The sequence below is a fragment of the Epinephelus fuscoguttatus genome, linkage group LG2, assembly GCF_011397635.1.
Source record: "Epinephelus fuscoguttatus linkage group LG2, E.fuscoguttatus.final_Chr_v1".
Lineage (NCBI taxonomy): Eukaryota > Metazoa > Chordata > Actinopteri > Perciformes > Serranidae > Epinephelus > Epinephelus fuscoguttatus.
In genome coordinates this window covers 48,699,754-48,724,401 of record NC_064753.1, presented here as the reverse complement: position 1 = coordinate 48,724,401, position 24,648 = coordinate 48,699,754, and the positions used below count along the sequence as shown (strand labels likewise).

The 24,648-nt window shown below is 42.7% G+C and overlaps 1 protein-coding gene across 1 annotated transcript in view; it reads right to left on the bottom strand.

Moving 5' to 3' along the window:
* Window positions 1-7,930: 7,930 nt before the first annotated feature.
* vstm2b (V-set and transmembrane domain containing 2B) overlaps window positions 7,931-24,648 on the bottom strand; it is a 29,597-nt gene continuing 12,879 nt past the window's right edge. Inside the window, exon 5 of the mRNA XM_049599362.1 lies at window positions 7,931-8,944. Within this exon, the coding sequence (XP_049455319.1) occupies window positions 8,856-8,944 (89 nt within the window). The 3' untranslated portion in view covers window positions 7,931-8,855. The remainder of the gene's footprint in view (window positions 8,945-24,648) is intronic.

Here is a 24,648-nt window from a genome sequence, read left to right as displayed (position 1 = left end):
AGAATCCTCTTCTCTAGATGCACCACAGCTTAGCAGCTGCTGAGCCACACCTGATCAACACTGCTCACGTGGGCAGTGTTGCTGCTCTAACTTACACGGGCACTGAAAAAATAATCAAGAGGTTCTGCAAAGCATATGCCCAGGCAGTGTGGCCCAGGCATTATTCCAGCCCTAGATCGTCCTTTGGCATCTCTGTTAGATGCATTGGGCTTTCAAATAATCCCATCGTAAACCCATTCACAGCAGTATTTGACACTCACAACAACTGACGTAGGATAAAAGAGCTTGAAAGCTGTGTACAGTGGCGAGAGAGAGATGGTGGATGGGTCAAACAAACACAGACTTTAAGCCAGTATAGACTGCTGTTCATGTCACGTGTGAAAACAAAAGTCAGTGCTGTTTTAACGAAACATTACGTAACTTAGATCTGTCCGTGATGTAATTAAATCACTCACGTGGAACCTTTACGTACTTATTTTAACTCCCAAACATGTTTTTTTAGACCTTACCGCAACCGTTTGTCAACTTTAACCAAGCATTAAAGAGTTTCACCCAGGAAACAGCAGTACATCTCTTATGATCCGGCTCAAATGGCCACATCAAAATGGAAACACACCATGGCAGAGTTGAGGAAGAGAGACTTATTTAATCAAATTAAACCAAATCAGACCAAATCAAAGATTAACTAAATATTTACAGTATGGAAGTCAGTGGTGTGAGGCTTAGAGTGGAGTGGAAAATGTGTACATGTGTTGTAAAGGTTCGCAAAAGCAAAAAACAGAACTAAAGCAACATAACCAAACAACAGAGGGGCAGAGAGATGTGACAGCAGAGTGGAGGTTCACCCAGAGACTGAGCCACCAGCTGCACACAGGCTTAAATTACCTGAAACACTCTCTGGTGTTCCCAGTTACCTTAACGATCACCTGCCTGCAAAGAGAGAGAGAGAGCACAGACAGGTAAATCACAGCTAAGGAGATGACGCTCCAGGAGTCATCACAGCGTCACATACAGATGTTAAAGGGTGCGTCTGATAGAGATGTGAAAGGGTGCCTTCAATATCACATGTGAGGGGCATCAGAAAGTGCTGGTATTTTATGACCTGGTAATTCCTCCAACAGGTGAACAAGTCTTTTCCAGTCTTTCTCATTTTTTGTCAAAGGTCCACTTTAGCTTTACTGAGATCTGTGATGGACTCTTCCACACGTGTCGTGCAATGGCTCCAGAGCCCGCTCCAGTTACTGATGAAGACTGTGTGAGGAGGTTAAAAGGCCTGAAACAGACACCTAATTTTAGTTTCATGACCTCCAGAACACAGACTAAAGGAAGACCTAATGAAAAATGGAAACACATTCAAAAGAACTAGACCAGAAGGCCCACAGAAAACATTGTTACGTACATTGATTTTTTTTGTATCTGCAGCCACAAACTAGTCAGCCTGTTCTTATTTGGAAGTTGTCAAATACTGCCGCTTTGTCAGTGGTTACGCATTGGTATGATCTGCAGCCCTGCAGCATCAGTTTGTAACGAGGCCGGTTGCAAACGGCACCTGCTGTAGCAGTATGATATGCCGCTGGACGGCATCAGTGTGAAATGCTTCTGGTAACGATGTAATGTAGGTAGCCGGAAAGTCCCCATTATGATAGATGAGTCCAACAAACCCTGGACTTTCACCTGGGAGGCTGGCGTTTGCTTCCTATATGAATGTAGGGATTTTTTCTAAATCAAATCACGTACTTGTGTTGCACGGAGTAAACTGACCCAGGACGTCAACCACAAACACAAGAGGATCCCTAATGCATAATATACAGATGGGAACAGCACTGACCAAGCAGCGATATGTGACAAGTTGGGATGAGAACAGGTTCACCTAGCATGTGCTAATTGACTGTGTAAATACAGAGACAACCCACTAGGTAATAGACCAATGTTTGTCAATTGGTAAAACCACCAATAATGCCAATTTAACACCATGTTTATTTTTTTTTATGTATAGTTATTTATGTGAATGCAGTGGAAATGTTGTCTGCACAATACTTGCCCACTCAGTCTGAATATTATCAGTTATTCATTGAGCTATCCTGAGGCCTTGCTATCTGTACTTTCAGTGCCACATACCAGGTAAGCTGAGGTGAAAATCCTCTTCAGGTAACGGTCTTTGAATGATATTTTGAGGGACACACCGTGGCTTATGTAAGACCCAGGTAAGTCACATTCCCTCCCCCTCACTCGGCCTTCGTGAGATGCGATTAATTCCACAGTGACCGAGCAGCCGCTGCCTCAGTCTGACACCATGTTTGCTCTCTGGCTGCAAAATTATCTGAGAGCTGGATCAGAGAAAGTGGAAATGGAGTTTTAGTGTAATTCTCTGGGCAGATGCCTGCTGAGATCTCTATCTATCTTATTAATTCATGTTTTGATGACTTGTCATAATATCTTTTTATCTCCCAGCAAGGATCTTGAACGACACTCTCCCCGGCTGTACGAGAGAAAATTCCTGCTTCTATCTTAATCTTCAGCCAGCGCTGGGAGATGGATTTAAATACACAAGACAAGATGATTCTGCGCTCAAACCATTATGTACATTCATTCTATATCATCCAGTTGGAGCTTAGACTTTAAATCATTTTACACCCTGCTCACAAACTGCTGTGATTCTGTGTTTTTACACATTGATACTGCAATATAGGGCTGCAACAAAAACCCTTCAATACACCAGCTTTGTGTTTTTATATCGAATCAAACCACTGCAGCATAATGCCACCCGAGTGTGTGATTTTAGATAACATGCCAGAAGCAAAAGAGGTGTAACAGGCGTGACATTTAACATCTGTGTCGGGCAGCACTTTCTAAACAATAATGATGGCTTAACATGGTAACAACAATCATTTACCATTTGTGTTATACACAGGGGGATCTCATCCTCTGCTTGGAGGGCAAGGAGCTCACAGATCTTATTGACTCTCCAATTTGTGGACAATTTACATTGCTGTTTTTCTTCTTTGAGTTAGCTGCCAACTGCTGCTAGCTACTTTTAAAATCTCCCAGTGACGGGTGGCACACACACATCCTGTCCTGCTGGCTGTCCATTTTAAAGCCCTAAAACTCCAAGTCAATTTCAAAGAACTAGCGGCAACAAAAGCCATCTCACACTGTGAAAAAGTTGATGGCCAATCAGCACGTACGTTCTGTGCCTGCGTGAGAGGAAATAACTCTCTACACCAGCAGATGGCGGTAGTACGCATACATCGATCAAAAAGGGAAACAGGGAGACCGTCTTGACGCTAGTTAGCCAGTTAGCATATTTACAACACAATTCAATGTTGAATGAACAAAAAATATTTACTGTGCACCAATGAACAGTAACACAAACCATCACAAAATGTTTCTTCTCAGTGGCTAAAGACAAATAATCTGACCTAATGTCACAAGTTTGTTTCGGTCTAACTCTCTCTTGACTTAAACTGTGTTTACTTTACTCACTTGTGTTTCTCTTCTCGTGCACTGAATTGAACTGCGGATCAGAGTGATTTCATTCACTGACATTCTCCGCTGTTGCCAATATAGTTTCTACATGCCGAATTGGCCAAAAAAAGAAGCACACACTGTACCGATTAGGGCGACAGATGCTCATTGATGACCCAACATTTGGTGCGTCAGGGCCTTAACACAGACATTGAGTCAGCTCTGTTACTACCTCCACTTATAGGTGAGACAACTTTGCCCCATTTCCATGATCGTACCTTTTACACCTCTTCCTAACTTCAGACTGTGATTGTTTCCCAAAGAAGATGTCCTAACCTCCTCCATCTGTCAGCGAACAGGCTAAGTGATGTGTTTCTTTTTTGAAAAACTGCATTGCCCTGACTTAGGGCTCGATAGGCTCTGGACACTTTTGCGTGCTCCATCTGCCAGAGTCTGAGATGATATACAAAGCGATGAGGCAGAATAATGACATTTCACAAGCAGTGTAAAAGAGGGCTTCTGTGAAGCATCACTTTTGGTTGTCATTGCTACACGTTGTGCTTTTTGGTATTTCACTATTTTATTTTCTAGTTTACATAGCTTGAACTCATTCATGGCTTATTTGTTTTCTCCTGACTATTTATTCATCTTGTTTGGGATTTATTGGGGTGGCTGGGATGGTAGTTTCAAGGTTGTTAATGAGTTTATAACAAGTGGTGGGAAAGGGCAAGTGAGGACTGGCCATCTGGAGTACTAGGTGGTTTTAACTTGGGGCTTAAAAAGAATTGGGCCAGTGCAATTAAAAAAACAACAAATAAAACACCACACAGACTTAAAGGACTGTGCTGTGTGACGGAGAAGTGACTAAACTAGACCATGACCACGTGGAAATGTAAACACGTCACAGCTATTCAGCTATTCTAGGGTTGCCAATCATGTTAATCAATCAATCAATCAATCAATTTTATTTATAAAGCCCAATATCACAAATCACAATTTGCCTCACAGGGCTTTACAGCATACGACATCCCTCTGTCCTTATGACCCTCACAGCGGATAAGGAAAAACTCCCCAAAAAAACCCCTTTGACGGGAAAAAAAAACGGTAGAAACCTCAGGAAGAGCAACTGAGGAGGGATCCCTCTTCCAGGACGGACAGACGTGCAATAGATGTCGTACAGAACAGATCAGCATAATAAATTAACAGTAATCCATATGACAGAGAGAGAGAGAGAGAGAGAGAGAGAGAGAGAGAGAGAGAGAGAGAGAGAGAGAGATGCAGGTAATGACAGTAGCTTACAACAACATTAATGAAAGTAATAATATTATAGTTATGGTTCTGGTTACTGCGGTACAATATGTTGAAAGTATGTATTAATATCTGGCAGTATACATGTGTGACAATAATCATATGTGTATAATAACAGAAGAAGTATGACTAATGACTAATGATGGCAGCAGCAGCAGGAGGCATCTGGCGGGACCACGGCAGCAGCACAACCACACATGTCACGCTGTCCAGGCACCGCTGTGATATGAGTTAATCTGAGAGACAGTGGAGCACAAAGGCTCCAGAGAAGAAGCCGAGTTAGTGACATCCAGAATGGCCGAGTTAGCAAGATGCAGTAATAGAATACGAGAGAGAGAGGAGAGAGAGAGAGAGAGAAGGAGAGAAGGGGCCCGGTGTATTATAGGGGGGTCCTCCGGCAGACTAGGCCTAAGTCAGCCTAACTAGGGGCTGGTACAGGGCAAGCCTGAGCCAGCCCTAACTATAAGCTTTATCAAAGAGGAAAGTCTTAAGTCTAGTCTTAAATGTGGAGACGGTGTCTGCCTCCCGGACCGTAACAGGAAGATGATTCCACAGGAGAGGAGCCTGATAGCTAAAGGCTCTGGCTCCTGATCTACTTTTGGAGACTTTAGGGACCACGAGTAACCCTGCGTTCTCAGAGCGCAGTGTTCTGGTGGGATAATATGGCACTATGAGCTCTCTAAGATATGACGGAGCTTGACCATTTAGAGCTTTATAAGTTAACAGTAGGATTTTAAATTCAATTCTGGATTTTACAGGGAGCCAGTGCAGAGAAGCTAAAACAGGAGAGATATGATCGCGTTTCTTAGTTCCTGTTAGTACACGTGCTGCTGCATTCTGAATTAGCTGGAGAGTTTTTAAGGACTTACTAGAGCTACCTGATAATAGAGAGTTACAGTAATCCAGCCTTGAGGTAACAAAAGCGTGGACCAATTTTTCAGCATCTTTTCGGGTCAGGATAGGCCTAATTTTCGCAATATTACGCAGATGAAAAAATGCAGTCCGTGAGGTTTGCTTTAATGAATAAACCTCATGAATACACAGGTGCTCATGAACAGGTGGTGTTCATCGGGCTGAAATAAGCATGTTTGTGCTGTTAAAGATTTTGGTGAAACTAAAGAATACCAATATAAGGCACAGTGTGTCTGTGGGCAACAAGGAGACAAGAATACAAACATAGCCAATAACAGGGAAAATAACTTTATCTTTGTTCATAATGTTTGTAATTATAGTCGGATAAACCAAAAGTTATGAATATATTTGTCTGCTTGAAGAATGTTTTACCTCACTGGCTCGTCTGGTTTCAGCTGTTTCACTGGAAATGGTAATTGTTTGACCTTCAAAATAATTGATTCCATTTTAAATGTTTCTGAACATGATGGTGGTCAGCAAATTTCCAGACTAGTCGCCAGAAGAAAATGTTGGCGTGTGTTTCTGCAAACTATGAATATGTTACATATGCACATTTCATATGTATCATATCACAAGGTGAGATGTCTTCCAAGCTGCAGACACTGTTCAAGACCAATAAACAAAAGAGCTGTTTTTTTTATTGAGTCACCACTGTGTTTCCTGTGGCCTTTTAGCCTTCAAACGTGGGTGTTTCTTAGTGAAATGTGGCTCATTTTTCAGCAGAGGTAGTGCCAGAGAAAGTGGTTGTTCGTGACTGAGACATCATTACTTTTTCAGCAGAGATTGTGCCCACAAAACAGGGTATTTTCAGACAAAAAATGATCTTTTCCAAACCAAAACCAAGTGACTTCTGTGCCTAAACCCAACCACCCATTAACCACGGTGTCTTTCAAACAGAAAGTTCAATGTATCTGCTACATAACGTGCAAATGTAATGTATGGTTTGCAGAAATGTACAATGCCAACAGTTCTGGTGATTGAGCTGCAGATTTCATGTGGATATTTTGATATAAATGGAAAAATTGGCCTGTTTGTAGCATTGGAGGTCACAAAAAATTATAAGATTGGTGAATACTCATGGCATACAGTATGTCATGGGAATCAGGGCAGTACTATTTAAGAAATCTTTTTCTTGACGTAAAGGTTGGTCCTGGAGAACTGTTGAGATGAATGTGAGATGCTAGAGAAAGGACTGGTACTGGTGTAGATGACATCAGCATACTTAAAGGTTCAGTGTGTAAGATTCAGGAGGATTTAGTGGCATCTAGCGGTGAGGACTGCAAATTGCAACCAGATGACGCTTCTCCCACCTAGAATTCAGTGTTTATTGTTCAGGCGGTTTTTACCAGGATCCGTGGAGGTCTCTTCCTCTTCAAGGAACAGACCCAGGGCCTCATTTAACAATGTGAAGTATCCAGACTAAAAATGTATGCACGGGAAAAAAAAGCCAAAAATGGTGTGCACCAGAAAATATTTGACAATTTCTACAAGCAGGCTTCCACCTCACCATCTGCGTCGCCAATTTCCTGTCTCCACAGTGTTCATAAGCACGGGTCAAAGTTTTTTTAATCAAGCCTGTTTTTAAACTGTTGCATGAGAAGTGGCGTTCACCTCTTTCATTTTCTGTGTACACAATTTTTTAGAAATGAGACCCCTGGTGATTTAAAACGATCAAAAGCAGTTTCACATTACAAAATCAGTGTTACACTGTTTTACATGTTGGAGACTGGCAACTTGCCCACCACGTCCTGATGTGCCCTCACATATTTTCTCTGATAACTTAAGATTGACTTGTTCAGGAGGTTTTTAGCAGGAGTCAAATTATCTGTAGAGGTCTCTTCCTGGACCTGGACCTTAAACCACTGAAAACACTGAATAAAGCAGTTTTACAAATCAGTGTTTTTCCGAAGCTGATCATTGCAGATGGGCTTCTAACTGTGGTGACCGATGCAAAAACGCAAATGGCTGTATCTGGAGCCAGTGTTTGGTTTGTCCATTCTGGGCTACTGTAGAAACATGATGGTGCAAGATGGCGATCTCTGCAGACAAGGACCCGCTCCCTATGTAGATAGAAACGGCTCATTCCAAGGTAACGAAAACACGATTCTCAGCTGATTATACACTAAAGACAACATACTTCACATATTAAATACCCCTGTTTCCTTGTGCTGTTGAGGTGAAAGAAAGCCATTAGCATGCAAAGCCTTTAAAATCTACCTTTTATTACAAAAACAATAAACCTTCATCTCAACTGTTGGCAAGTTACCAATAAATCATTTAGTCTCATAGAAATGAAATGTCTCACTTTGATCACCATATATTTAATAAAAATAAACATTATTGGAGGTGATAACAACAACAATGGTAAGATGTGCCTTATCTTAATCAAAATATATCAGCTTATTAATCGTTTTTGACACTGTATAACACAGCTATGAGAACAAAAGTGTGTGTGTGTGTGTGTGTGTGTGTGTGCATGCGTGTGTGCGTGTGTGTGTGTGTGTGTGTGTGTGTGTAGGAGGGAGGTGGATACATCAGACTAACACACTGGGTGAAAGGTCGCTCTGTATAATGAAGATGCTTCACATGGCTACAGAAAAATTATGCTAATGATCATGCTGATCGAATCGCCCCCCCTTCCAAAGCAACAACACAAGGTCACATGTCTTCCACAGAACAGATGAAAGTGACTACATCAGCAGACGGACACACTGAAGTGATCTGCGTTGTCAGATGAACAGAATTCACAGTGGAAATGCTGCAAAAGAAATGTGAGTGTGGAGTGTTTGAGGAGGGCCATGCACGAAGCCGGTGCAGAATAGAGGCAGCGCTTCATGTGGCCACGCTGTATAGGCTGTGTGTGGATCAGTAGTGATGCTCCCATCGTTCACTGTAAGCACATTTCTCTCCTCCACACTCTGCTCGTACAACAGTCACGTCGCTTGCATCTGTCAAGTCCAAGGAGCGTCCTTCTCCGTTTCCTTTCGTCTCTTCTGTCGAGTCCTTTTTGCATTGCTTTCACTCCCTGCAGTGATTTGTTGCAACGGCATACATCGATTTAATGTGACCCTTTCTCCCTTGGTGGGCACTGACTGCTGCTTGGGGTTGGGGTTTTTTTGGTATAGAAAGTGAGAACGTTGCAGGTCGACATAATTTTGGTTGAAGTCTCTTCAGTGGGCCAACAGGAAGGGGAGGAGCTTATGCAGGAACAGGAGAGTGATGCAGAGGAGGGGATCCATGGTGCTCATCACACTGCAGCCTACAGAGAGAGGTAGAAGAAGAAAGAAGAACATTACAGCAGTGTTCTCCAGATCACATTTAAACTAATAATGTTTTAAAAAGCGATCAGTCAACAGGAATAAAAGTCAATTAGGGATGAGAATGGATAAGATGTTATTGATATCAGTGCCCTTATCGATTCTGCTTATTGGTCCAATTCTTTATTAAGTCCTGATCAATTCTCTGTGAGGATAAAAACAGGTCTACGCAGGTTTTCAGCGTCAGTGCAACTGTTTTATCACCTCTGGGCCTAGGTTTAATGGTCAAAAATCACGTGCTGGTCTGCCTGCGATGTGTTAATGTTGATATAAGATATTAGAGAAGGACGGAGGGAGACAGAGACAGACATTGTTTCAACATGAAGTCTAGTGTTACCTTACAGTTCTCTAGTTAATCAGTGAAGTGTATGAGCTGCACTGCCGAATAGTGACATTAGAGCGTTAGCTGACTAATATGAACCGATCCAACGCAGGCCGAGGCACATCTGCAGGTCCGTCTACTAAACATCTGGTGTATGAAATCTGTTGCCAGCATACAGGTGCTGTCTCACCCTCGCATGACAGACCACAACTACCAAGCAGAATAGTGATGAACTATCAATTCACCTCACACACAAATCAAGCAGCCCTGTCTTACAGATGCAGCGCAAAGATGTGTGCCATAACTGATTTTTGCATAGCATGTGTGCCGTATACATCTGACTGATAGCATGTGTGCCATATACATCTGACTGTTTCTTCGTCTCTGCCACGACTCCATTTTGTTGCAAGTTTCCAGCATTGACACAAATTTGATGTCTGTGTTTTGTGATGTGCACCTGTCAGGAAAACATGTCAGCATCTTTAAAAGGAATTGATCATTTCAGATGGATATGATTCTTTTAGATCAGACTATTAGGAACCAGTTCTCAACTGGAGCCGCATCTGTCTTTGGATTCCTGTCCCTACAGCCGCACTAGCAGCTCTATGAGACTGTACTTAAGGCTCTGACACACCAAGCCGACGGTTGGCCGTTGACCAAAGTCGGGCCGTCGGTGAGTGTCTGTCGGCCTAGTTTTTGCGGTGTGTCCCGCACCGTCGGCACTTCGGCGTCTGCGGCTTTTCGGTCGCACCGGTGAATCTGCCTGTAGTGAAACCAGGGCTAACCGGTGCTTCCTCCTCAGGCTCCACTTCACTCAGCTGCCCCACAGACCCGCTGCTTCTTCCCACTTTAACCTGAATAACAAACCGGAGCTAGCTGGGAGTGGCTAGCGGAGCGTTAGCCGCAGCATGACTGGAGGGAAGCACAGCCAGTTAGCCTCTGCTAGCCTCTGAGCTAGCCCCGGCTCTCCGTTTGGATCCAACCGGAGCACCGAGCCCTGGTTTGTTATTCAGGTTAAAGTGGGAAGAAGCAGCGGGTTTATCGGGCAGCTGAGTGAAGTGGAGCCTGCAGAGGAAACACCGGGACCGTCTGGATGTAATAGTCCGAGGAGGTGCTGCGGTGCTCGGCTGCACAGATAGGAAACCCCTCGGCTGACAGGATGTACCACTCTCTCACTCCGCTCTCTCTCACGCAGGCGCAGAATGTACGTGCCACTTGGCCGTCGGATGTAGTCCGTGTAGTGTGTTCAAATGCAACTGACACAGGGCGACGCAACAGTTGGCTTTCGTCGCAGCTAGTTCTTTGATGTCGGTTTGGTGTGTCGGCACCTTTAGAATCAGTTAAAATAAGAAAATGCAAATGTCATCTGCTACTGTTATTGAGAAAAAAATATGTATATTCTTGTGGGTGCAAATATTGTATGTAGAGTATAACATTCATTCTGTAACACACTGCAGTTCCCAGACCAAGTCTCCATGAACTGAGCTACGAACACCCGAGGAGCATTACTGGCAGACAAACAAGTCAAAGCACATTGCAGCTAATTTTCCACCTAATCTGACATCACAATGCAACATGTAATTTACAGCCTGTCAGTTATTTCACCAACGGTCTTTACATTTCAAAACAACACAACACTACATGCTGCACCTTTCCATTAACATTTCTAGGCCGCCCACCCGGACAGATTCGACCAATTCAAAAACATTTCACCTGATTAGACTCCCTGGCTGCTTGTCTCTGTTCAGCTGATCAACAGTCCTACATTTTATTTGTAAGGTTAGCTAAAGTGTTCTCAGATCAGTGGGTCAATAAAAGCATCAAATGTAGTTGTTGCACTTGTCGGATGTACTTTACACGAGGACCCAGCATGTAAACCAAGAGATAAGAGCAGATCTTACATAAACCTGGACTCCCCTGCTCACAGCTGGCCACCACTGCTCACCTGGTAGACCGTTTATGAACCCCATAATAATCTCCCCACCCCATTACAACCTGAATAGAAATGGAAATGAATTTGTAATAAAAGGTAACAAAATAATCTACCAATGTAGGGCAATCTTATTGAGGGTGAAATACTTTTATTGAAATTGTTAAAAAAAAAAAGCAGTGTGGGAGTAAGTAGAACCACACAACATAAAATCATTTTACCGTGGATAAAAAGGTAGGATGTGCTGGCTGCAGTGCGTTAAGGAACACATACTGAATAAACAGAGAGTTCTGATGGACTCAAACCATTAAAATCAACAACAGCTCGCCGATGACTGATGGATTCTTTTAAATGTCTTTTGAGATGTAAAAGGAGTAAGATCAAATCCTTCCAGCTGATATAAAACCATTTAGACTCAAACTTCACAGTGAGGAGAGGGTAAGACAATGAAGACATTTGTAAAGATCAACCTTGAAAACCAACCCGTCACCAAACAACAACCCTGAATGTGCTTCAAAGTGAATAAATTACTTTAAAACCATTAAAAGAATATTACTCCTCTTCAGCCTCATCTCTGGTTTGAGCTCTGTGAACGGGAGAATGATCCAACTGTAACCTCGAGTCTGGGAAGAGAGGAGAGACTCGATGGATGACATGAAACAGATTTTTGCTGTATATGACCCTGTTTGCAGCTGGTATTAACATGGGTCTAAGGTGATCCAATCACAAGTGGACAGTTTGAAGTATGTCTGTTTGCACCTAGCATAATAATGCGTCTCCACATGCGTCCTGAGTGACCACTTGTGTCCCCACTCTATCTGCAAATAAACATGTGCATCATTTACGTTTGCAAAGACCAAATGTGTCATTATTTTAAACCAGCAGGAAGTTTGTCGTGCTGTACACACACACTTCAGAAATTTGTCAGTTCACCTCAAGGGATAAACTGAAGGAGACTGTGGGTGGCCTCGAGGAGAGATAGGGGTTCCCCTAATGCGGGTGAGCAATAGATGGCTGCTCTCACATCACCATCACTGCCCTTAACCAATGATGCACAAGATTACTTCAGTTGCAGGAAGTCATTCAGTGGATCACCTCTCTTGGTAAGTAACACACACAGACAGTCAGTTGAGAGTTGAAAATTGAAAAGCAACATTTTTGTTTTTGCTCCCATTTTTCTCAGGTTTAAGTTAAAGATCAAGAACCTTCACATCCAGTGTCTCCACCTGCAAGATTGTTTGAGACCAGCCTCCTAAACAGGAGATGTAACGACTGCACAACCGAAGACTTTCTGCCCAAAACATCAGAAATCATCTCCGTGGAGCTCTGCATGCTCATTATCGTCACCAGGGCTCTGACCTGACAGCACTTCATCATTGTGACCCACTTGTGTGGTAGGCTTGGGCAGTATCTCATTTTTCATACCTTCATACCCTCCTGGAATTTCACTGGTGTGTACAGTATATGACGGTTTGAGTGTGCTGCACTACCTCAAAGAAGCCACCACAGAGACCAAGCTCCCCAGCACTATCTAACTGTTCACATTGACTAGCTAATTAATCTCAAACCCATTTATCTCCACCATTCGCGGTCCGCTAAGCTGCCTCTTGCACAACGCTGACCTCTGGTGGCGAGTGATGTGCCTTATGTGCAAAACATCTCCTCACGATCCGCTAGCTACATGTCCTGTGAATATGCTGTGATAAAGTCCGGTCTCTGTAGGCAGCCCAGGCTCTGAAAATGGCTGTATGTGACAAAAACTTTTCAAGCTTAGGAAGACTTAGAGAGCCTTTAATAGAGAGGTGAGTATCTTTGTTTTTGTTTTTGCCGTTATCAAAAATCGTACCAGCGGGATTTCTATATACCCTGGTAATACTGTGATACCGCCCAAGCCTAGTGTGTCATTGTGAGGCTGGTTGGATGTACTGCCAAATTCAGGTAAACAATACTGGAGATGTCTTATGGTAGTAAAATAAACATAAAGTTCACATGCAACAGCTCTAGTGGAGATTCCTGCAGTCAGCATGCCTTAACTTTCCAATTAATTCCTGGGGCTGATTGCACAAAGCACCTTAAGTTAAACTTTTCCTTAAAGTCCGAGTTAAGGTTTCCTTGAAATAAAATCGGTTGCATAAAACATCCTCAAATCTTGTCCTTAAGGTTTCCTTAATTTTTTACTTAAGAATTGAAGTTTTTTCTCCGTATCTTGGTCTTTTACTTAAAGAATTGCTTAAAGTTTGTTAAACCATTGCACAGAGGATGTTAGTGACCAATGTAAGGACAAAAACATAAAGTACCTCTGACCATATTTTAACTACAACATGACTGAGTTTATGTGGATATATAGGAAATTACAGCATCCTGAGAAGAGTGTTTCACAACCCGGAGAACAAAATGGACACATTAATGACACATAATTGATTTTGCACTATAAATTTGACAAGTCAAGTTATGATTGTGACCGTCTGGGGTTGGATCACTCAACTTTCCAAAGCTGCGCTACTCCAGCTCCGTTACAATTAATGATTGCTCTGTGGCTTTATGCAATGAGATCTTTTCAGTCAGTAACTGTTGAGGTATTTCACTTTGAAGTCTTAAGTGTCACACTTTGTGCAACCAACCCCTGGTGTCTAGGGGTGGGTTAAAAAAACTACTAGACCAGTACCAGTACTCTAAAAGTGATACCGATACCAATAGAGCACGTCATCTAACACCTTATTTTTCTTTATTCAATACCCATCATGTGAATGGAAGCATTTGTTTGTGTAAAATGCCACCACTCATAGTCCTCCAAATAATATTTACACAAATACATTTTGAAAGTGTTCAAAGAATTAAATTATTTTGCTGAATATCCAAAATTGCAGCTGCATCAAATACACCGCACTCGACTTCACACATAGCTGCTGTGGTAGTTGGCCAATAACGTGTTGCATCAAAGGACGCTTACAGTGATCTGCTGCCAGCAAAACCATACATTTTTTTCTAGATCTGGGTACAAAAACAACTGAATGCAGGTAGCGACTGAAGTTTTGATACAACTTGGTACTGGTTTATGTCCATTGGTACCTTGATGGTATTGAGTACCGACTGTCAAAATTAAATTAAAAAGTGTGTTTATTTGTCTTTGCATGTTCAAGATTGCTGCCAAATAAACCCCGCGGGCCATTAGTTGACCTCAGCAACATGAGAAATTCTTAACTACACACTATGAGGGTCCTAAAACACAGGTTACTAAAATAATGCCATATGGGTACATGGGAACATATTTCTGCGGCTGCACTGAGAAGGCTGTGTACTGCAGCAGTCTCTGGAGGTGTGATAGGAAAAAGAAGGAAAATACTGCAGAACGCAGAGGAGCTTCACAGCTTTACTGACAGCAGTGTCACCTCACACACACACACCAACACACACACCATCACAAACATTAGTAGATATTTTGGTTACTCAGCTCTTCTTATTGCACCCACTGGAAAAACAGTAGCATAAGGTATTCAACAGCTTCTTACAACACCACTCAGTAAACACACCGAACCATCAATATGTGAATTCAGACGCACTGAAAACCTGTGACATTTAAATGAAACAACATACATCCACCCTCATGTGCCACGTATGAACACACACACACACACACACAGGCCGTGCAGACGAGGGATTGGGGCAGCTGTCAGGCCACATTGTGCAGAGAGACACAGAGGTCCTCTGTGAGTCAGTGTGTGTAGGTGTCTCTTTCTGTCTCACTGTATCTCTTCTTTCTGTCCTTTCTCTCACTCTCATAGATTTTACTGCAATATTACTGTTGTGTAAGAGATATTGGAACCAGCACACATTATGAAATAATTATAATTGCTCTGTTGAGATACTGGCATTCATGGAAAAAAACATCCACCCACTATGATTTTCTATGCCTCAGAGACTCAGGTTGGTGTATGCAAATGTCCCCTGTAATAAGAGCATTTTATCATTCTAATTCATGTAGGCATTCTTAAATAATGCAGTTAATAACCCTGTTCGCTGCTTTGGGGCTGCACAATAGAAAAAAGAAATCATACTGCGATCATTTTGACGGATATGGCATTGTGCTGTGAGTTGCGTTTTAAGTGGGAATTGTAATTTTCATTTTTATGAAAAAAAAAAAGATGTGAGTTTTGCCAGGTCTGTTTGACACAAGCATGTTCCCTAACATCTGGAATATAATTTGTAGGCACAGTGCTTCATCTATGATGGTACGTTCAGTCAGGAACACTCTCGTCATAGAGCGGTTATGCTTGGTGCTGAGGGCTCCACTCTTGAGATGCTCCCTGGATCACACACAAGCAGCATGCTAAACCAAAGGAAGGGAGCATGATGTAGAAACCCCCACAGGTGTACAAGAGTGGGCCCACAGCAAGACATACAATACCTTTTTAACCTTTAAGCCATGTTTGGATTCTGAATTACAGTAGGAAGATGGAGGCTGGGGTGGAGGAGGCAAAGCTTTGCCGGCAGCAGCAGCAGCAGCAGCAGCAGCAGCAGTGTGTGGCAGAATTGGATCACTGAGTCGGAAGCCATATTTAAATGGACCTCCTTGTTATGAGAATGGGCTCTGACTGGTGTGTGACTGATCAGAAGCAATGATCCAATCTGTGTCCTGCATGAACTTAGCAAAGCTTCATTTGTTAAACATTTGACCTTTATCAAAACAATGCATCTGCTGTGATTTGGAGATAGCACTTGTGATTGTGCAGCTCCACCCTGCCGCTCTGGGACTGTTTTTGGGTTTTATAGTTTCCATTGTTTAATGACACCAAGTTGAAAATGTGAAAGACTCACAGCTCTCATTTCTTCCTCTAAATCATGCCTCTTGGCTCCCATCAATCCATCCATCCATATTTTCCCACTGCTCTCTGTTATTGTAGCAGTTTAATTGATTCCCACCATCCATTCACTGAACTAAAAGCACCTCTTCCCTTCTGTTATGACCCCAGCAGTCAGTCATTAACCCATTAAAATAATGGACATAGCTGCCGTGATGTCACCCATTGGTTTGTGGACGCCTGTTTTGAAGCCTCAAGTTCGGCAGTTTGGCCATAGCCTTAGTTTTTTTTTTTGTTTTTTTTTTAAATTAGCTCTAGATGCCAAAACTGTTTTTGTACCAGGCTGTAAACATGTTTATTTCTGCTGTAAAGTTAAACATTTTAACATGAGGGTCTGTGGGGACTGACTCACTCTTGGAGCCAGCCTCGAGTGGCCATTTGAGAAACTGCAAGTTTTGGCGCTTCAGTGCTGGCTTCCAGTGTTGTGTGGATGCTAGGCATAAACACTGTAATAATTATGCATTTTGGGGATACAGTGTTAGGCCCAATCCCAATTCCCCCCTTGGCCCTACCCCTTGGCCCTCAAAATGAAGCAACGAGGGGTAGGGGTTGAAATCCTTCCCTAGGAATTGGGACACCACTCACTACGTCACCGCGTCGGGTACGTTCACACATACGTAACTATTTTAAACAGGAAGCTGCGAGCCATCTACATTTCCAACTGGCACCTACAATGGAGTCTCCAGTTGAGTTCATCCTACCTATCACGTTGCTGTATTCATCATGCTTCATTTGATGAACGACAGACGACAGGGGACTTCTGCTAGCTAGCTAACCAGCTAACATTACGAGGCAGCATACTTATACTAGCTGACGTGTTATCGTAACGTGAAAAGTCCGACAATTTTGCAGAACAGGACAGATGACAGACGCCGCTCAGCTGTCTGCTGCTGCTGCGAGAGAAGTGGCCTTCTGCTTCTTCTTCTTGTTTAACCTTGTGTGTATTGGCGGTTTATACAGCATTACCGCCACCTAGTGGATTGGAAGCACATTACACCCATAACAGGCTGTTATTGGGAAAAATAGCTCAAATGCGACCCACAGTGGTAAAATTAGGTACATAATTCGATATATCGTTTCGGTTAGATATTTGGCTTTAAATCAAACCGGTTGGAAAATTTTCAAACCGGCACAAGCCTACGTCTACCCCTCGCTGGCAAGTCAGCATCTGAAATCCCTCGCTCCGAAGGGCTAGTTTCATACCCACTACCCCTCGTTATGCCACCCACCCCTACATGCAAAAAGGAGTTGGGACACCACTAGCCCTCGCAGGAACGCGCAAATGTAGGGGTAGGGCTAAGGGGGGGTATTGGGACAGGCCCTTAGTCTCTCAAAAGGCCCATATCCACCAAGCAATCCAGTATATTTCAGTTCAGTGCACATTTTTCCGTTTCCACTGTGAAAAGTTGTGGATGGTACCAACAGAAGCGTTCCTTCCCGTCCCCATGTTTGGTCCCCCTCTGTTGGGGTACCTAGCACACAGATCTGGTACTAAAAGGTGGAGCTGTGAACACTGCAGTCTGATTGGTCAGGAGAGGACGGTCACTCTGCTCAGGACTGAGTTGTGTCTGGTTTTATGTAACCCCTGTTCATACCTTGGCAAGTCTCACGTATACCAGTAAAATATAACCATAAAATGAAAGGATGTTTTGCTGCCTCTCACAGCAGCTGTAGATTAAGAAAAAAATAACTTCATTCACTGGGCCGACTGCCGGCAACTTTTAAGGTGGAATGTTTACTTGTAATGTTACTCAATGCATGAGTTGATGACGTGAATCCATCAGCACACCTTAAATTTCACTGTGACAACTTTGACCATCACTTTAGTTTTAATTGTCTCTCTTGGATGACAGACACTTTTAGTAATGAGTGGATCTTCAAGTGTTTAAAACATATATATTAGTTTCGTCCAGATTCTATGAACTGCATATATTTCAATCCTCAATTGGAGGAAAAAAAAACGTTGTGGCGTGTTGTTCCTGTCCTGTGGGCTACAGCAGCACTAAACCCCTGAGCTTGCCTGAGAAGGACTAAATGCACAAAGCTGCTATTTTTAAATATCCCATGGAGAGAGACTCTCACTGCAGCCTGTTCTATTTTGTTGTGAAAATGTGGGCGTGCAGCCTCGTTCTGTGGACGATAAACCAGGTGCAGACTTCCATCTGTGTCACCGCTGATGAGGAAATACAGCGAGTGCTGGACGGAGCAGTGAGTGACAACAACCCCGCCCACATTTAAGAGGACTGTCTGAACACACCGAGGGTCTAGGTACCATGTCTGAAGGCTTACTGCTGGTTCCAAAGGGACTGGACTGAAAGGGTTTGGTGGAAACAGAGCTCTAGAATTGTTCTGAGCCGCAGCAGGCAGCTGACGCACTGTACCCTCCCTGCTCAGCAGCAAACAGCAGACACAGTTAGAGACTAACTGGTGAACATAGTGAAGCATTTAGCAGCTAAAGAGCTTATCAGTGACTAAGCAAGGGCACCAAATCTCAGATGAAAAATGAGAATATGAGAGGCAATTTGAGACACCTGACAGCTTATCTCTCCCGTCCCAGTGCCAGCCGCCGCAGTCCCCCCCCGCCTCATATTAATTGTTTCTGTCACTCAGTCAGATGACATTGCAGAAAAGTGACAGATGCCTGTTTTTTTCCCCTCCTAACATTGGCTGTTATTAGTGAGGATAAGGCAGCAGAGCCCAGAGCGAGCATGTAATCTTTCAATTTTGCCACGCTTCTTAACCTTCATCTGTTGTCACATACTTAGAGCAGATCAACTTGGAGGAAACAGGGGAAAAAAACTTCTCAAGATGGATTCCTCCTCTGTCAATAGAAAAGTGTCAGTGAGCCACTTAAACTGTGTTTGATTTAGACACCAGTAGGATGCTCGGCTGACAGTCCACTCAACGGTTACGGCTCAGATGTGAAAATATCAGCTCCCACCACCCCAGTATTAATCACAGGCACTTTTAGATTCAAATCTGCACCGGCTGCATGATACTCAGTCACAATCCATTTCATCTGCTGCTTCTTTTCAATTAAGAATCCTAACAAAACATTTATCGAGTGCAAATTTCACCTCAGACACCAAGGTAAGCATTTATATAAAACTGAATTCTCATTCTAGATGACAGTAATCAACAACAACTCATATAATAAATGAACCTTGATAATCAGGAGGCAAATATCATTATAATACACACCAGAGATCATTTCAATTACAGATTTATTTTCGTAATGACTCAATCATTATGCAACTTTTAATTAAAGTGGAGACAGTGGCTCAGAGCTGAGATGGTTATGGCTCAGTTCGTAGGGACTTGGCTTGGGAAGCGGATGGTGGGTGGTTCAAGTTCAACACAGTGTGGACTGGTGGTTAAAACAAAGTGCTTATTATCACTATTATTTAAAGCTAAAGTTGCAGTATGAATCAATGATTAGCACTTAGTGTGAGTTTCCTAACAGCAACAAATGCTTTTCATCCCACAGTTCAAAGACACGCAGGTTACGCTCCCTAAAAGTCAATGACTCCAATCACGAGTGGATGAGACCACGAGTCAACTCGCATCATTTTGTCTGTAGAACTACTGAGTTCAGGTTTCTTCAAAATAAAATCAGTTGCACAAAATACCCTTAAGTCTTCTCCTTAAGGTTTCCTTAAAATGTTCACTTAGGTATTTATGGTTTTCTCCTTGTCTTGGTCTCATACTTAAGGAATCCCTGGACTGTTACACAAAAGATCTTAGCAACCGAAGCAAGGTGAAAACAAACAAACAAAAAAACTTAAGGTACCTCTGACTCTGTCTCAACTGCAACATGACCGTGTTTATGGTGATAAATGAAAAAAATGAAAACACCCTGAGAAAATTGTTCTGCGACCAGGAGAACCTGCTGTATACAATTTTGATTTTACCCTATGAATTTGACTGAATTAATTTCCGTTGCTTCTTCCTACAGTTGTTTTCTGTTTTCTGATATTTGGGGATCATATTTACTTTGTAGTTTGTGCTTTCTATGATTGTATTCCTCCATAATCTTTTCCTCCTCTGACCAATATGGTTTTCTGGTCTTCTTTTCTTCTGCCATTTTTTCACTATGTAACTATAAGACAAATTTGTGAGACGACAACAGGCGTCACAAGCATGAGTCCAAGGAAAACAACAATCTCCATTGAAACTTTTAATTCACTTTCAACGCAGTAAGTGAGATAACGTTTTAAGGGATTCTGCGCAACTGTGTAAGTCCCTCAGTTACGGAGAAATAAAGCCTTAAAGGATAACTTTGGTATTTTTCAACCTGGGCCCTATTTCCCCATGTGTATGTGTGCGTATGATTCATAGGTACAACTCGTTTTAAAATTGGTTCAGTATTGAGGGAGGTGGATGCAGCCGGCAGCCGCGAGGTAGATACGGGGGCAAATGCGTCCCGTATAAGTTTGCGCATTAAAAGTGCTTTTTTTCGCCACTGACCGGTTCAGATCGCCAGTGCTATCTCTGTAAATAGCATACTAAGTGTTTCCCTGACCCTTCACCTCCTCCCGGCTGTGACGTCATCTCGCGAGAGCTTTGCTTGTTGCCGGAAGAAAACACAGGAGCCATGCTGAGCAAAGCTCAGAGTGGCGCTGGTTGTCCCGGAGTACAGTTGAGAGTTTTACTGCATAGGTATCATGGCTGCATATTTACCCGATTACGAGAATGAGGATGAGCCCTTTTATTACGATGGCCGCCCGTACTTATTTGAGCCCGAGTATACGGATGAGGAGCTCCTATAAATTGGAGAGCAGATGAGGATAGAGAGAGAGGGCCAACGAGCAGACGAAGGTGAAGCAGCGGCTGCACAAACGCGAATCTCTGAGGACTGGTGGTGCTCCTTGCTGTGACTCCATGCCCACAGAGGAAGAATGTCTGTGTTACAACGAGTGGGACCTGTTGCCCAATATTCATGGTCTCGATGTGTCCTGGGATGATACAGAAACTACCAAACGCTGCGTAACTACGTTAGAGGATTTCCCCCCTCTGATCAACAGGGCAGTGCTGGATACCTTTTTTCACGTGCCCAAAATAATTGGAGGAGGCGGCCAAAACCACAGGGACCAAATGGTCAACTATCCATCAAGTAAGTATAACTAATATGTCTTTATGCATGTAATACTGACACCTAGAATTGTCTCCGAGACGCACATTTACTGTTGCATACTTTGCCCTCGTATATATCGTACTGTTTTCTGGCGGCAACAAGCAAAGCTCTCGCGAGATGACGTCACAGCCGGGAGGACGTGAAGGGTCAGGGAAACGCTTAGTATGCTATTTACAGAGATAGCACTGGCGATCTGAACCGTTCAGTGGCGAAAAAAACACTTTTAATGCGCAAACTTATACGGGACTTATTTGCCCCCATATCTACCTCGCGGCTGCCGGCTGCATCTGCCTCCCTCAATACTGAACCAATTTTAAAATGAGTTGTACCCATGAGTCATACGCACACATACACATGGGGAAATAGGGCCCAGGTTGAAAAATACCAAAGTTATCCTTTAAGTGTCATACTTAAGGAGTAAACTTAGGGTATTTTGTACAACCAGTCCCAGATGTTTTCACAACACAGATGATGAAGTTGCCACAGGAAAATGTTGGCATTGTACATTCCTGAAACTATGAATACATAACACTCACACGTTCCATACATAACATATCAATATGCATAAGAATATCAACACATAACAATCATATGTTTGTAAAGTGACATAATATCTAAGCTGACTTCATCGAGAGGTGGAGAGGATGTTGGATGGCATGACAGCTGCCAAGCTGCAGACCACTGTTAGACACCAACAGACAACAAAACCAGGTGTGTCTGAGCAAGTCACTGCTGTGTTTCCAGCCACTTTTTCGTCTGCAAACCACTTAAGTGCACTTAAAACCTGAGGACAGATCCATAAAACTCTGTGTAGATTCATGACTAAAACTGTGTGTAAGCACAAAGACAGAAATGTGCATATGCATTCTTTTCATCAGATTTATAAAGCCATCCATACGCCTGAGCCTGTGTTATAAATCTGGACCATAGTCACGCTGGAAGGACAGGCCTCATTCCTACACTCACAGTACACCATACATGCAATGCCCTTAAATATTTGTTTGCATATCAACACTTGTGCCCCGACTGGGTTGTAAAACACATGAAAACATGAGTCTGGCAGTGTCAGCTGAGTGCACCTATTTTACCTAACTGGGCCGAGGAGTGCATTATATATTTCTCATATTTGTGGATACGTTGTGTTGAATTAAAGACATCAGTAGTAATGTAGTGAGTTTATGAAAATGAAAAATATCTGTAGATAAAAAACGCATGAAGCAATGAACCACAAGCACATTACAACTTAGCGTGCTGAGAGTGTCATGATTTTATGGTGTTTTATCAGAAACTCTGGGATCTTTACAAGAATTTGAAGCAGCTCAGGTCAGGGCCTGTTAAGGTTTTTAGCACCGGGAAAAAAACTGAAGATAGAAGTTCAAAAGCAGAAAGAAAAACAAAAAACAGTCATAAAGTTGAGACAAACGTGGAGGAGGAAACCAAAGAGAGAGCAGGGCGGATTTATTTTGTTTGACTAAAGGGTCAGTGGATCACTTCACTGAAGGATTGTTTGATTTCAGCAGCACTTGAGAAAAAAAAAAGCTGATTCATAAGCTACAACCGCTGAGATAAAATGTAGCTGAGCAAAGAGGACAACTCAGGATCATCGTCTGGATTAAGATCAGAGAGAAGAACTGTTCTGTGATGAGCCACTGCGCTTCAGAAACATCACTCTCTGCTTTCACCATCAGCGACTGATTTATGCGCCTCCTCTGATCAAAACAAAATGATGCCGCACATCAGTGTGTCTGCATCATAAAGTCACAGAGGTGTGTTTCTGTACACAGTTGAGTGTGTTAAAAAGCCTCCTGCAGTCACATGTGGCAGATTAAAGATAACGCCAGTCGGGTCAGATGACAGATGTTAGCAGCGGCTAATATAAAGACCTAAGTCACAAATCTCTGCGTGTATTCACCATCACCATCACGAACATCATCACTCAGATATCCATCTGAGTCTGGTTTACGGTCACTACTTTGTAATTTAGACACTTAAGACTATTTTATGATCTAACAGCACAACCAGTGTGAGGTTTTATTGCGTGTGCTCACTACAACAAATAAAAAGGAGCAGGCAATTTACTGTTTACATACATTCTCCTTAAAAAAATACGCACTACGTCGGTACAACATCGCAAACTGACTTTTTTTTTCCTTCAACAACTAACACACGAGGTTGGGTTGAGGCAACAAAAGCTTGTGGTTCAGTTTAGGAGAAAATAACAGGGCTTGGCTTTAATCTTATCGGACGCAAGCACTGTTCTCCTGGGTTGGTGTTTGTTGGGCCCGTCCACCACCCATCATGCCCAACCTACTCAGACTCACTGCCTTAACTTTCGTTCTTGTCTTGCCGCATTTCCCCCTGACACCGTTGAGTACAGTTAAACTATAATGGCAACCGGCTGCGTATCATGCTGATGTTACAGGACAGCTGTCCAAGCACTGGATTTCGATGACTTCATAGTGATTGGGGGTTGGTTCTGATGTTGAAGCATGGCCAAAGGCTTGAGTTACATGTTTATATCAATTACTCAGCATGTCTTACCTTAATTTTGTAAAGCAAACTTTGTTGTTTTTCTTGCATGCCTCTATGGTGGATGGAGAATCCAAAAAAAGATGACCATTCTTCATAAATTGAAGAATGGAATTAACAACAGAAAAACAGTGTCAAAACACCCATTTACAAACTTGCAGTATAATCCAAATCTCTTTTATCCGGTCACATGTGCTCAGCACCTCCAAACACATTTTCATGAAAACATGATGTCTTTAAACACGTCAGGACAAACAGCGCACGGCTGAGTAATGTGCCTGGGCATTTGAACTCTGCTCAAGCAGAGCTCATACGCACCCGCCATAGATTTTAATGTTAACTAACAGACGCTAAGATGGCACCTATTCATTCCAATGGATAGAATAGAAAGATTTAATGACCTTGTTTGCAGTTCAAGGTGTCCTGTCAACAGTTTTACAGACGTCTTTTACAATGGTGGTCTATGGGAAAATGCTTCTGGGCTACAGGGATTTTTTTTTTGCTGCAATACTAGGAGTGGCCACTGGGAAAAATTTGCTGCAAGGCTGAACTGCTCTCCTCGGCCGACATGCATGTGCTGTGTGTAAAAGTTGGTGGTTGTTGGACCCTTCCACCATCCCTCATGCCCAAACTCATGCCCAAAAGCATGAGTTCAGGGAGTACCGATCATATGACTGGATAGATCAGGTTCAGGTTCAGGTTACTTTATTGATACGTAGGGTAAGGGTAAACTAGTTTCGCAGTGGAGAGTCAAAACATCCATCACAGTTTGAACAATCAAAACAAAACATAACACATAGAATGAGACATGGATTATACTGCAGGATTTACATCAGAGTTTGTCGATAGAATTTTTTTAAACAGTTTTACCA